This window comes from Ammospiza nelsoni, chromosome 7 (assembly GCF_027579445.1).
Source record: "Ammospiza nelsoni isolate bAmmNel1 chromosome 7, bAmmNel1.pri, whole genome shotgun sequence".
Taxonomy (NCBI): domain Eukaryota; kingdom Metazoa; phylum Chordata; class Aves; order Passeriformes; family Passerellidae; genus Ammospiza; species Ammospiza nelsoni.
This window is the reverse complement of record NC_080639.1, coordinates 11,993,117-12,006,312: the sequence shown is the minus strand read 5'-3', so window position 1 is coordinate 12,006,312 and position 13,196 is coordinate 11,993,117. Positions and strand designations below refer to the sequence as shown.

The 13,196-nt window shown below is 40.9% G+C and overlaps 1 protein-coding gene across 2 annotated transcripts in view; it reads left to right on the top strand.

The window, feature by feature from the left end:
* The first annotated feature begins 223 nt into the window (after positions 1-223).
* The window catches only part of PGAP1 (post-GPI attachment to proteins inositol deacylase 1), a 34,589-nt gene continuing 21,616 nt past the window's right edge, over positions 224-13,196 (top strand). For both annotated transcript variants that reach the window (XM_059475592.1, XM_059475590.1), the window contains exons 1-8: positions 224-403; positions 4,476-4,629; positions 7,245-7,420; positions 8,027-8,198; positions 9,277-9,437; positions 11,006-11,058; positions 11,235-11,301; positions 12,351-12,456. In XM_059475592.1, the coding sequence (XP_059331575.1) occupies positions 251-403; positions 4,476-4,629; positions 7,245-7,420; positions 8,027-8,198; positions 9,277-9,437; positions 11,006-11,058; positions 11,235-11,301; positions 12,351-12,456 (1,042 nt within the window). In that variant the 5' untranslated portion in view covers positions 224-250. The remainder of the gene's footprint in view (positions 404-4,475; positions 4,630-7,244; positions 7,421-8,026; positions 8,199-9,276; positions 9,438-11,005; positions 11,059-11,234; positions 11,302-12,350; positions 12,457-13,196) is intronic.

Genomic DNA, 13,196 nt, shown 5'->3' with positions numbered 1-13,196 from the left:
GGCCCCGGCGCGGCGCCCTCCCCATCATGGCGGACACGCGTCCCCCGCCAGCCGCGACATGGCGGGCGGGCCCCTCGGCCCGGCGGCCGCCCGACCTCCCCAACATGGCGGCCGCCCCCTGGCGCCGGCGGCGGCCAGGTTGAGGCGCCGGCCCGGCCGCCCTCCCGCTCCGCCTCCCGGGCGCGGCGCTCCCGCCCCGCCCCGCCGTGCCTGTGTGCGCGGGGAGCAGCGCTCCGCTCCGCGGGGCGCCATGGGGCGGGCGGGCCGCCGGCTGCCCGCGCTGGAAGCGCTCTTCTACGGGGCGCTGGCGGCCCTGGTGCTGCTGGGCGTGCGGGACGTGATGTTCCTCTACGAGGAGAACCGGTGCAGCATGACCTACATGTACGAGTACCCCGAGTACCTGGTGAGTGCGGCGGGGTGTAACAGGTGGGACCTGCCGCTCCCGGGGCGGTGCCGCCCGCCCCGCCGCGGCCGGAGCCCGGAGCCGGGAGCCTGAGGCGCCGCTCCCCCGGGCAGGGAGAGCAGCCTCGCACTCGGGGCTCGCCGCCGTGCTGGAGCGGAGGGCGGTAAATGGGGCACGGGCAGCTGGGCCGGAGCGGGGCCGGGCTGGCAGGACGCGCTGCTGTGCCCCCGTCGTGTGGCGGTGCCCCTCGTGGGGACAGGGCGGTGGCAGAGCCGCCCACCTGTAACCCTGCGGGGCGCTTCGTGCTGCCGCCGTGCAAAACCTGCCCGCGGTCCGAGCTGCCGATGCCTGGAGCTCCGAGCGGCTCTGTGAAACCCAGGATGTTGGGTTTCACACGGGTGTTGGCCGAGAAAGGGGCTGGGCCAGCTCCTGTGCCAGCTTTGGCAGTGCCCAGGAGGCCGAGCCTTGCACTTCATGGCCCTTCTCGCCACTTCTTAGTAGGAAGTAACCAGTGTGTCAAAAAAGGGCAGAACTGAGCTTTGACTATTAGCGTGTCTCTCAAGGTGGTGAACAGTGGTGCAAAGTCCTCTCGGTGAGCACTTTGGAGGTGGCATGTCCCAAAAGGTACACGGGAGAGCTTGTAAATACCTCTGAGGTCCCTCTTGTTTTGCTAACAGCCTTGTAGAAGTCTCTTTGAAAACCTGGGATCAGTTTGAGAGAATTGATATTTTCCACACACTATTCTGGTTTAGTGATGGAAGGATGTACATGCATATTTGTAAGTTCGCTGCTAATGCTGCAGCACGCAGTTGTTAGAAAACTATTTCTCTTTTTGATAGTAGTAAATACTACAGCATTTTCTCTCTTCTTAAAAGCATAACTGGTTGACTTCTGAACATTCATTTTTCATTATGTGAGATCTAATTTACATTGGGAAACATAATAATTTTTCTAAATAACACAGTTCAGAAGCAGGTTGCAAGCTGGCTTGCACAGTAAAGAAGATGAAAAGCAAAACTTCAGTGTCTAAATTCATAATGAAGCAGAAAGTTAATTTTTTGGGTGTCGTAATCTTTATTTCCTAACCTTGATATAGCCATCTTAGCCTACAAAAGAGGAATTAGGTATGGCTATAGGGATTGTTTTGTCAGTGCTGTAGAACAAATTCGTTTAAGCAGTTACAAGTACTTAAATACTGCACAGCAAGTTTTGAGATCTCCTGGCAGCCAGAACCTACTTCAGCTTGAAGCCAACCAACAGAAAGTTACTGGCAAAACCCGTGTGACGGTATTGGCGGGTGCCTGAAACTCTTGTCTGCCACCACATCTTTTGTGTTTACTCATTATGTAAGGGCTTAAACTCGGGCATCTTCAGGCGGGGTGCAAGGCTTAAAGGTGAGCAGTGGTTCCATGCAGGAGATGCAAGTCACAGCTGGCTGTATTGCCCTCTGGAATTTCTGCTTCCTGTGTAATCACTTTTGCCATGCAGAAAACAGTACTTTGGGCTGGGGGGCAGACTGTGAATTCATTTGGGTTTGCTAAGGTATTGTACTTTACAAGTAGCTTTTTATTATTGGTGTCTGCTGTGTGTGTGGTGCTGCCTTCGCTAGGAAACCCCAGGGTGGGAGTTTCGGTGGGAGGTACCTGCGCTTGCTTCTGGATTGGTGTCACGTTACAAAACAAATAACTGCTTGAGCAATTAAACAAGAAGATTAATTTTTTTGTGCCCATCAGGGTGAGTTAGCTCCCAGTCAGCCTAGTAATTGATCATCTTTTTTTGCATGAGTTTTAGAACTGCAGTGTTTGAATTTAACCTGCCCTTGCCCTGTTGAGCTGTACTTGGCAAGAGACTCAGAAGTTAGTAATGAGGATTTCTAATTTCTTACAGAACCAGGGTGAAAAACCAAGCCTGCACTGACGTTGTAAAAAGCTGCTGTAGCTTGCTACAACTGATTGCATAAGCAATGTCTTGGGAATTCACAGTTTAAACCCACTGTCATGGAACATGAATGTCTCTTTTTCTTTGGAGTTATACATTGCCACTTTGTTATAATATTTAAAAACTGTGATTTACCAAAAAATCCCCCAACCCCACGGTATTTTGACAGCACAATTCTCATGGGTTTTGTGGGTTTTTGTGTTTGACAATGCCCCAAGGAAGAACAGCATGTTAATTTTATGTTCTGTAAAAGTTTTTGAAAAGACAATGAACCGGGAAGTTTCTGTGGATGAACAGTTGATTTGATCTGTCAGGAAGTCATATAAGCACATCTTGCTGACACTCTGAGTTTAGTAATGGGAACTGCTGAAAGTTTTTTTCACATAATTTTGAAAGCCTCTCCAAAAGGAGCAGCAGAAAGGAACGAGAATGGGACAGTGAGGTGAGTGAAGCTGGAAAGGCAGGATGATGAAGAAAGGGAAAAGATCAAAGGATGATCTGAAGATAAGCCCTGAATGAAGCTTAAATTTTCTTCTTCTCAGTGAAAGAATTGAACTCAAAGTCTCACACTGTGTTAATGAATCAAGATATTAAAAAAATGTAAATAATATGCACACATAGATACATCTCATAGAATAGATATTTTTAATCTATATTCATAAAAAACATAATTTAAATAGTTTACAAATAACCAATATACCAAAAATTTTGAAGGCCAAGGTGGGAGAAAACAGTCATTAGCTGAGCAGAGATAGACAAGAACAGGGGAAGGGAAGGAGTGTGGGGGCATCGAATTAAAGCTAAATCACCTTTATGGTAGATGCAGCTGAGAGAAAACAATAAATGATTTGAATTAAAGATGCTTCTATTTCAGCGAAGCAATTGAGAGAGACTCTACAGGAGATTTCTGATACAAAACTGAGTTTAGTCTTGACCTTGTTCTGTAAAAATGTTTCCTTAAAATAGAAATTACACCTTAATTCATGTGTCTTTGTATTATTTTTCTCCCAATTGTTACATAGTTGTAACATAAATAATCAAACACTGGAATGAGTGTATTTGCACTCATAAAAATTTTAAAAAATCTGTATCTTAGAAACTCAGAATTATAAACCAACCAGCCTCTATGCAGGTGTTAAACCAAGGCAGTAGTAAACAAGAACACATTTAATTAAGACAGTGGCGTATGACTCGAAGAGATTGACTTACTGGTGTGAGATTAATCGTCACCTAGCCCTTGGGATCAGAGAGATTTTGTTCTTTTCTCTTTGGGGATCCTAATCCTGTGAATCAGATGTGTGCTAGGTTAGGGGGTTACTTGTTGTTGACAGACAGCTGACATGGACGTTGGACCTTGAGCTGTTCCAGAGCCAGGCACTTTGTCAGACCACAGACCCAGCTCTGGAGAGGAAACAGAAAAAGCCTCAGGGGACCAGGGGTTTGTTTTTCCTGCTGAGCTGTTTGAGGTGGTAACTGCTGTTGGTTAAACTCCACTGCAGGTGACATCTCTGTAAAACCAGCTGAGAGAATTCCCACCAGAGCTGCAGTTACCCTGAGCTAGCAGGTGGTACCCACATCCCACTGCTCTCCAGGTGTGACTCTTGGATCCTTGTGCTGGGATCCATGGCCTTGGGAAGGGTTCCAGAGCCATTCCAGTGCAGCAGGAATAGTTAGCATCACTCTTGTGCCCCAGTTTCTGCTCTCATCTGCTCCTCTCCTGGGAGAATTGCTGGGGTTTCGACATGCCTTTTTTTTTTTTTTCTTTCCCCCACCTGTGTTATAAGGCTGGATTTACTTTAGGAATGTGCAGCTTTGGTAGATACATAATTGCATTCATTTGTAGTTTGTTTCAAAGCTAATTGTTTAGAGTAACTGGAGCCATTCAGTATGCCCAATAATACTTATTAAACAGTTTGTTTGATATTCCATTTTGAATTAGTTTTTTTTTAAAGCCTAACCCAGTTTTTCATTCTGCATTCTTTAGACTGTAAAGAATATTTTTATGGCTGATTTCTTCAGCCATAAAAATAAAATCACATGTGCCAGATGATTTAAATGGCTGGATAGCCACTGTATTTTCCTGTTTGTAACTCTATAAATAAGGTCCTTGTTTTCTTTTTAACTTTTGCCACAGAAAATAAAATTACCCAAGAAAACAGCCAGACGATACCCAGCATATGAGCTGTATCTCTATGGGGAAGGGAACTATGCTGAAGAAAACAAAAATCTCCTATTGACAGGAATTCCAGTTCTCTTTCTGCCTGGGAATGCTGGCAGTTACAAACAAGGTAAGTGTTTAGCTGAGTTATAGCTTTGATACAAAAAAGCTCTCAGATTTGTGCATTTGGTAGTTTTCTGTTTGAAATAATATCAGACAGAGTCATAATGGTTGATCATATTAGTCTGTTTAATTCCAAACAGTCAAGTTACATGTTTTTTGTTTGAAATCAGTGGAATGGCTAAGCTGTAATATTTCTCTGGAGCAGCAAGGCTTTTGAAAGCCACAAACAGTACAGTTTATGCAGTTCATGCTCTGGCAGCACTGCACCCTTGCTGTACTTTTGATTGCAAACATCTAGTTGGTTTTGATTTGAACCATGTTTAGTGCAGTTAGTGCCAAATAAAACATGACCTGAATTTGATTAGGAGAAACTGAACCATCTGTTGTCTGTGATGTAAAGGAATTACATGCTATAGAAATTCATCTAAGCTTGCCCTCTAGTTTCATTATTCCCTACATCTTTATATTGTGCTGTTTTTTCCTTAACATTGGCTTCCCACTTTACACACAACCTCTTTTGTTTTCCCTGTTAAATTTCTAGACTCCAAATGAAAAGCATTAATCATTTTAAAGCATTTTTAGTTTTCTGAATACCAAAGCTAATGGTACATGAAGTTTTGTGTTTCAATGTTTACTTTGGTACCTGCTATTCCTTCCAGTCTGGGTTTGTCAGACTGTTATTTTTGTTCCCTAAAATGTGCTTTGAAACAGTAAATAACACTCTCATGGTGTTAGAAAATGGATGTGTGTGGGGGGGGAAAACCAGCATGGTCTGAGCCCTGATTTCTTACTGTGATAATTTTTCCTTATATTAGCACTAAACTTGATGATTAAATTACCTGATTTCAGAGAACCTTTAGAGAGCTGGAGTTTTTTGATAATGTACTTGCTTAGCTTATAACAGTGTAAAATATTTTACCAATTAGTACTTTCAGAAAAGCCATAGAGACTTCCAGGCACAATAGCATCCAAAGAAGATTACAAACATAATGATTATGAGAGGTGCCATATGGACTTTAGTGATTGTGCATCAAATATTGCAAATCTGTGAATTAATGCTGTCTCTAAACACAGGGCAGTACATCACTATGCAGGAAATAGAATGGTACTCTCAGGGCATTTTAGGAATCAAAAGGAAATATCTGAAAAACAAACTTACTAGGTGAGTAGAAGTACTACATGCTATAGGAACAATAAATATTTTAGTAATGTTCTTTTTGGAATGGATTTAGGGAGACTGGCAATACATCATCTGTGCATTTTGGAAAACTTTTGTTAAAATTAATTCATATTAATTCTTACTTTGTTCAGAATTTATTGTGAGATGACACAGTTTTATTTTGATGCCTAGAAGAGCAGAGAAGGTGTTGCTATTGTAATTTTCTTAGTTGTTTAAAATATATTCATATTTGTTAAACAATGAAGACAGGGGCTACTGCTGCCTTTGCTGGCCTTGTTATCTTCATAGAACCATTTAGGTTGGAAAGGGCCTTTAACATCATGGAATGCCAGCATTAATCCAGCCAAGCCCACCTCTAAGCCATGTCCCTGAGTGCCACATCTGCACAGGTTTTGAATGACTCCAGGGATGGCAACTCCACCTTGGGCAGCAATGTCTGACCACCCTTTTGGGGAAGAAACATTTCTGAGGATCCAGTATAAATGTCTCCTAGTGCAACTTGAGGCCATTTCCTCTTGTCCTTTCACTTGAAAGAAGAGGCTCACTCACAACCCACCTTCAGGAGTTTTTGATGTGGTTACAGGCATTTTTGAAATATTAATTAATCATCTTTCATGGGCACTAAAATGAAATTTGTAAAATGTACAAAATTCAGACTTTGAGTAAAAGACAATCTGAGAAGGAGGGTTCTGCTCTTCTTTCAACCTGTACTCTAGGAGAATCTTGTTCTTGTGTGCTGGATTTGGGCAGACCTTTATTACCATCATTTGTTATTTTATATAGGCACTTTTGGGACTTTCTCTCTTATTTTTTACTACCATGCCTTGTTATTTGCAGCTGTTATTGTTCCCATCCTGCATTGTCTCCATGGAAACTTGGGGACAATTCTGCACACAAAAGGCTGAATTGAACAGTAGCCAGGGTTAGACAGGTCAGAAGCAAGACCTTGCAAAGTGAACGTTTTCTCACTCGAGGTTTTAGGTGGACAAGTGTCCTTTAGAATTTGGTTTTGCAGTCCCCCATACTTATCTTAGTGGTGTTTGGGAATGTTTTCTTAGATGATGGCCTTCAAAGGAGTTTTCTTCTTGATGGCCTTGAAAGGAGTTTTAGGAAATCCTAGCAGTAGCACTGCCTCTACAGTTGGAGTCAAGGATGCCTTCTTCTCTGGTGGCACTAAGAAGGTGCAAATGAGATGAGAAAAGCAGCCCTAAGGTGGAGGAACATGATCCTTGTATAAATTTGTTCCTGACATAAAATACCTCTGTTGTCAGCAGTAAGCTGAAAAGAAATTGTTTGGTTTACAATGTCTTTTATAAATGACTTGAGGTGAACAATGGATTTAATGTATTTGTTTCCTAATTGATTATGTATTTCAGTGTTTTTCTGCTAAAGTGATGCTAAGCAATGACTGTTGGACTAATTGCTGTGATTTCTTTTTCTAGTACGTTCTCTTGGCTCCATTGCACTTAGAAAAGCAGAAGATGTTGACTTCAAGTATCATTTTAATTTCTTCAGTGTCAACTTTAATGAGGAGTTGGTTGCATTGTATGGTGGCAGCCTGCAACGACAGACCAAGTTTGTGCATGAGTGCATCAAAGTAATCCTTAAGCTGTACAAGGTAAGTAGTGCCATGTGCTGAGTAGTGCACTTCCCTTTGGGAATGGAATTCTGGGCTGCCCTTCCTGCTGCAAAACTGAGGAGTAGGGGAGGGAGACTTTTTGAAGGTGATAATAATGCAATAGAGCATTACTTTAACGCATTTTTAGTATGTGACAATCCCAGAGTTTTGAGGAGGTTCTGTGTTGTGTTTCCAAATAACTACTTCTGTGCACAATGGATGTCTTTTTCTAGTAGAGATGTAAATATTTGTAGTTTACTAAAATATTCCTATAGCATTGCCTTACATCAAGTTTTCTCTGGGAAAGTTCTTTGATGTCCTCTGTTCCTAAAAACTTCAGAAATTAAAATCAGCTTAAGTTTACTAAGCTTACACAGGCTACACAGTATTTCCTTTTGAGCTGGATAATTCATATTAAGCACATTTTCATGAGATAGCCAGGACATTTTTATTGAATTTGTGAGCTTGTTAAGTTGATGCTAATTCATGTTGTCCTTGAAGACCATAAGTTAATTGGAGTGGGGGGGCAATCTACAGCTGATAAGAAAATAAGAACAGTTCAATGTCAGATCTGTTTCTGATGTGTCTGATTGCTCTTTGCTGAAGGATCAGGAATTTGCCCCGAGCAGTGTGGCAATAGTTGGGCATTCCATGGGTGGTCTTGTTGCAAGAGCATTGCTCACTCTGAAGAATTTTAAGCCTGAACTCATAAACCTGCTCATTACACAAGCCACACCTCATGTTGCACCTGTAATGCCTTTGGACAAATATCTTACTGGTGAGTATTGCATTTGTCTAACCATATGGTATTTATTTATTGATCCTCTCAAGCTGTGGTGGGGAGATTGTTGCAAATCAACAGCAAAATGTGCTGCTTTATTTACTGTAATCAATCTGTTCCTTTGTTACTCAGGTAGTTGAGGGTGCCAGGATGCTCAGAGAAAGTCAGGTGTCATATAGAATGGATTATGTGGACTTGAGTTTCTGTGTAATGCCTGGAGCTCTCAATAATCTGTAATTTAATAAGTTGCAGGGCATGTTACTAAATTTGTAAGCTTTCCAGTGAATGACGTATTTTCTTTCTCTTTTTTCTCCTCTTTTGAAACTTGACCTCTGTAATGACCTTTATCTTTATTGGATGAGATAGTGTTAGTTCTGTAAAAGGTGATAAATTTAATGATTTTCATACCCAAAGGTTGTACAAGTGAGAATATAAATATAGATGTAATTACATATTTTAAATATTTACAAAAAAGATCATATCTTCTCTCACCTAAATAAGTGTGGCATAAAAATGAAGTATAATCATTACACGTGTACTATACACTTCCTGAAAAGCTAGATTTGATTAAACTATACTGATTAAATATGTGTTTTGTGGTATTTGTGCTGCTACATGGAGATACTGAGGGAATTGGTGAAGGAAAGGGAACAGACATTAATTTTCATTGTTCTCTGTGACACCCAAGAGGAATGAATTATCTTTAGCTGCTGCATTTGATTTATTGTGCTTGTATTAATTCTCCATCCTACAATTGACTTCAGAGCAATGTTTAATCCTTACTGACTGTTTCTGGACTTCAAGTAAATCTGTGTCTGTCCTTCAAATAAACGTGTGGATTGCTACTCTAACAATATATGTGCTCAGCTGATAAAGAAAATGTATCTTTCCTAACTGCTACCTCTTTGGGTTAAAACAATAATTTTCCTCTCTTACATGAATCAAAAGTGATAATCAGAGCTCAAATGTCTCCTAGGGGGCTTACAGAAACTCTTAGTTAATGTTTATATAGCTCTTTTTTTTATATCAAATAGCCTTATGGGAAAATGATGATTGATTTTAATATATTTTATAGATTTTTATACAGCTGTAAACAATCATTGGATTCTAAAGGCCCAAGATTTAAGAAATTTAACTACCCTTTCTGTGGCGGGAGGATTCAGAGATTACCAAGTTCGTTCAGGACTGGCTTTTCTACCAAGATTGAGTCAACATGACAGTGCCTTATCTGTTGTGGTAAAAAAGCAAACTGTTTTTTTTTTGGTTTTGCATGGAACTGTGTTAGATAGTTATTAATGTAATGCATGTATCAGTGCTATATGGGCAGCATAGTGTCAATAAATATGAAAATACTGCATGTTCAAACGCTAGATGGATACTGTATGGTTATAGAATCAAGAATAGTTGATGTAGTCTAAATGAGCCATTCACTGGAGGAATATGTGTGGCACTGATTGGAATCATCTATAACTTGGTACTGTTTCTTTTTACCACCTGCTTGCACTTCTTCAGTTCCAGAACTCAGGTTTTATTTCCCTGTGTTTTTGCAAGAGATGTGTATGTGGAGAAAGGCGAATGTGTAGTATAGAAGTAGAATGTTCTATTATAAAAGAGAGCTCTGGCATAGCACCTTCTTTTTGTATTTGTTGTTTTTCAAAGAATTTAGGAATTGAAAGGATGTAGAGGATCATCAAGTCAAATTTTCTGCTTTTTGAGGCATCTGTGCTTTCAAAATTAATCAAGGGTCATCAGGAAGTAGTTAGGTTTGTTGTTCCATCCCCTCTCCATCAACTTGTTCCCTACATGGACAGTGGAGAGTCTGGAAAACACAAGGAAGAGGAAAACTTGTAATTTCCAACTTCCATTTACTGCAGAAGCCAGTTTTTAAATGCCTTTCTTCTGACATCTGCTTAAAGTGCTATATGAAATAGCTGCCATTCCCTTGGTGTTTACCTCCCTGTGTGTTGTACAGAAAGCTGTCTATAAATAGGCTCAGCTCAGATCCTGCTAGGCTAAGAGGATTAACTCTGCATTCCCTTTGTCCTAGTAACCCTTCTCTGCATCTGCTCTACTTTCATTTCTCTTGAGTGTTGGTGACCAGAATTTTGCATGAGATTTCCTGAGTAGTGGTACCAGTTCTTTCTGGTTTTTGTTTGGTTTGTTTTGGAGGTTGTCTTGTGGTTGCTATTGTTCAGTTTGGTTTTTACTTCCCAATGATGCATTAATAGTTCATAGTTTATTTGATTCATGTTGAGCAATAGGTTGATGAGCTCCATTTGTGGGAGGTTTTTTAGAAAGTGTTAGTCCCTAAAATGTAACATATGAAATCCATTTAAAGCAAGTAATAGCTTCAGACTGACCAGCCTTTCTTTGTGGTGCTCTGATGGTTCTTGCTGTTGAGGATGCCCTTGGTTTCTCAAGAACAGCTTTCATTGGCGTGCTGCTATGCTCATGTGCCAGGATCAGGTATTAAAATAGTAAGATTAGTCATAGAAGCAGTCTTTGAAGAAATTTTTGGTAAGTTTCCTCCTCTCCATTTTCTGCCCTTTCACCCCTGGTCTCTGCTATCTAACACAGATAGTTTTCTAATTTTGTTTTATCATTTCCATCTTGCACGTGCCTCAGTGCTTGCAAGATGGGTGACTGAAGAAGTCATTCTGCTGCACCCTAAGCTCTGAAACTCTTAAGATAAGGGCTGTTCTTTTTAATAATTGTGCAAATATGTTTAAATGAGGGGAAAATTTTCCATATAATTTTAGAATTGAGTACTAACAAAAGCTTAATGGTTTTCTTCCCCCGAACAGAGCTCAGCTGTGCCTAGAGCTTGGGCCTCAACTGACCATCTCTCCATAGTGTGGTAAGAGAATGGAACAAAGGTTCATTGACTCACTGTGCAAAGCTCTCTTCTCCACTGTTAGCACTTTCTACCATAATTTACCTTCACTTTATTGTTATGGTGAAGTCTCTTCTGACCAACTTTAACACCCTGGATCTTACCTTTCTAGATTTAATTTTCCTTATTCTGTCTTCTAGGTGCAAAGAACTGATCCTGGCTACCATTAGAGCTTTTTTTGATCTCATAGATGAAAACACAAGGCAGGTCTGTATATGTGATCTCTGTATCTTTACCCATCAGACTTTCTTCTTCCATCCCAGAATGTTTAATCAGGAGAGATATCTCCCTCTTTCACAGAAAGCTCTTTCTTGATTATTCTACGTCACGCTGAGAAGTTCCCATTTTGTACCAGTAACTGAGAAATCCCTTTGTGTTGTTTAACCAAAGAGTCAGAAATAAAGTGTTAGCTCAGTTTTCATTATTGACTGCTTGATGCTTTATAGCTGAGCTGTGGGCTGAACATTTCTTCCACAAAGCAGCAGGTTCAGTTGACCTTGCACCAGGATAAACAAATTTTGTTGGATCTGTAGCTGTGAATTTGACCTCTAATGTGTACATAAGTGCAGAGCCCAAGACAGAAGAGGAAGGATTTCAGGTGTTCCTTCTGAGGCTGTTTGGGACAGATTCCTCTAGTTTTTCATGTGTATTTATTTTATTGTGTGATTTTGAGAGTCAAAAAGAGCAGTACAGTTGTTCTGCAGCACTGTCTGTGCTAGAGAGTAAAACTTTTCAGAAATCAGTTGAATGGCCACAGTTTTGGAAAGTGGAATAGATAAAAATTAGTCCTGGAAGGCTTATTTGGAAAAAGCAAAACCAAACCAATCAAAAAACCAAAAATCCCAGCCAAAATCCAAACAAAAGTGAATCCCAGTGTGGCAATACAGCTGGATATGAGAGCTCAGATTAGCCTAAATGTGAGAATTTTTCTTAAGCTCTGGCCTGAGTTTCATTTCAGGAAGAATGCATGTGTGCCTATAAAGAAAGTTTAATGGAATGGTTTCCTGGGTTATGAGTAGGTGAGAATATAAAACTCCTGAAAGTTTTGGCTGTGCTCAGTAATGTGTAGATTTTCTGTATTGCAGTGATTGACTGTTGGTGGCACTTCCGAGTATTGCATTCAGAAGAGAAGGGGCTCAATGAGTTCTAACAATCTCTGCTGCCTTCCCCCCACAAAACTGCATTGCTAGCTGTGATCATGAGGTGATCTTAAATCACACACATTGGTAAAAATTGATAATGTGCTTTTGTTTTAGATAACTGAGGATCCAAAGAAGAGAATGTCTGTATTGAATCACCACTTTGTGAGACACCCTGCAAAGATGTATGAGGAAAATCCTGAAGCTTTTACACACCTCACAGGTGAGCAGCAGTTTTCTTTATAATAGGGTTCAGTGATACTGCTTTGTTAATGGTTAATCTTCTCATTAACAGTTTCAGAATACACTTTATCCTCCTTCAGGCAAACTAAAATAATATGCAGGTTATAGGCCTAAGCAATCTGTGTTTATTTGGTTTTGGTATTAAATTGGTTAACAGGGATAGGTGCAAAAATCTGTCACTTTTCTATAGCTCGGACTCTGAGGAGTCATATTTACACCAGGTTGTCCAGTAGGAGATCTCAGAAACTGGGCATTGCTGGATGTCAGAAGAGCAGTCTTATCTGCAGTGGTTGCAAGAGGGATTGGAGGGGGGTTGCAGAGCCATTATGGTGATTTTGTTCTGCTCATGGAAATCCTGAACATTCAGACCTGCTCCATCAATCACTTTTCCCCATGACATGGCAGGGTGAAACACTGAGGGGTTCCTTCTACAGTTCCTTCCTAAGGATGCAGAGTTAAAAGTGAGAGATTTTGACTACATGGAGTCTTAAGGACTAAACACAACTTTTGTAGAGCAAAGCTTTATTTTGCTGAAGTGGGCTGAACTGTTTTACACAAACCATTTTATGTCAGGAATGTTCTCAGTGTAAGACATTGTAGAAGTACCAATGTAGCTTGTACTTTGCTGTCCAGTTTTGGGCACCCTCTTACATGAAAGCATTTATGCATTGGCATCTCTGAAATGAGTGTGGAGCAAAAGACCACCCAAATGGGCAGTTC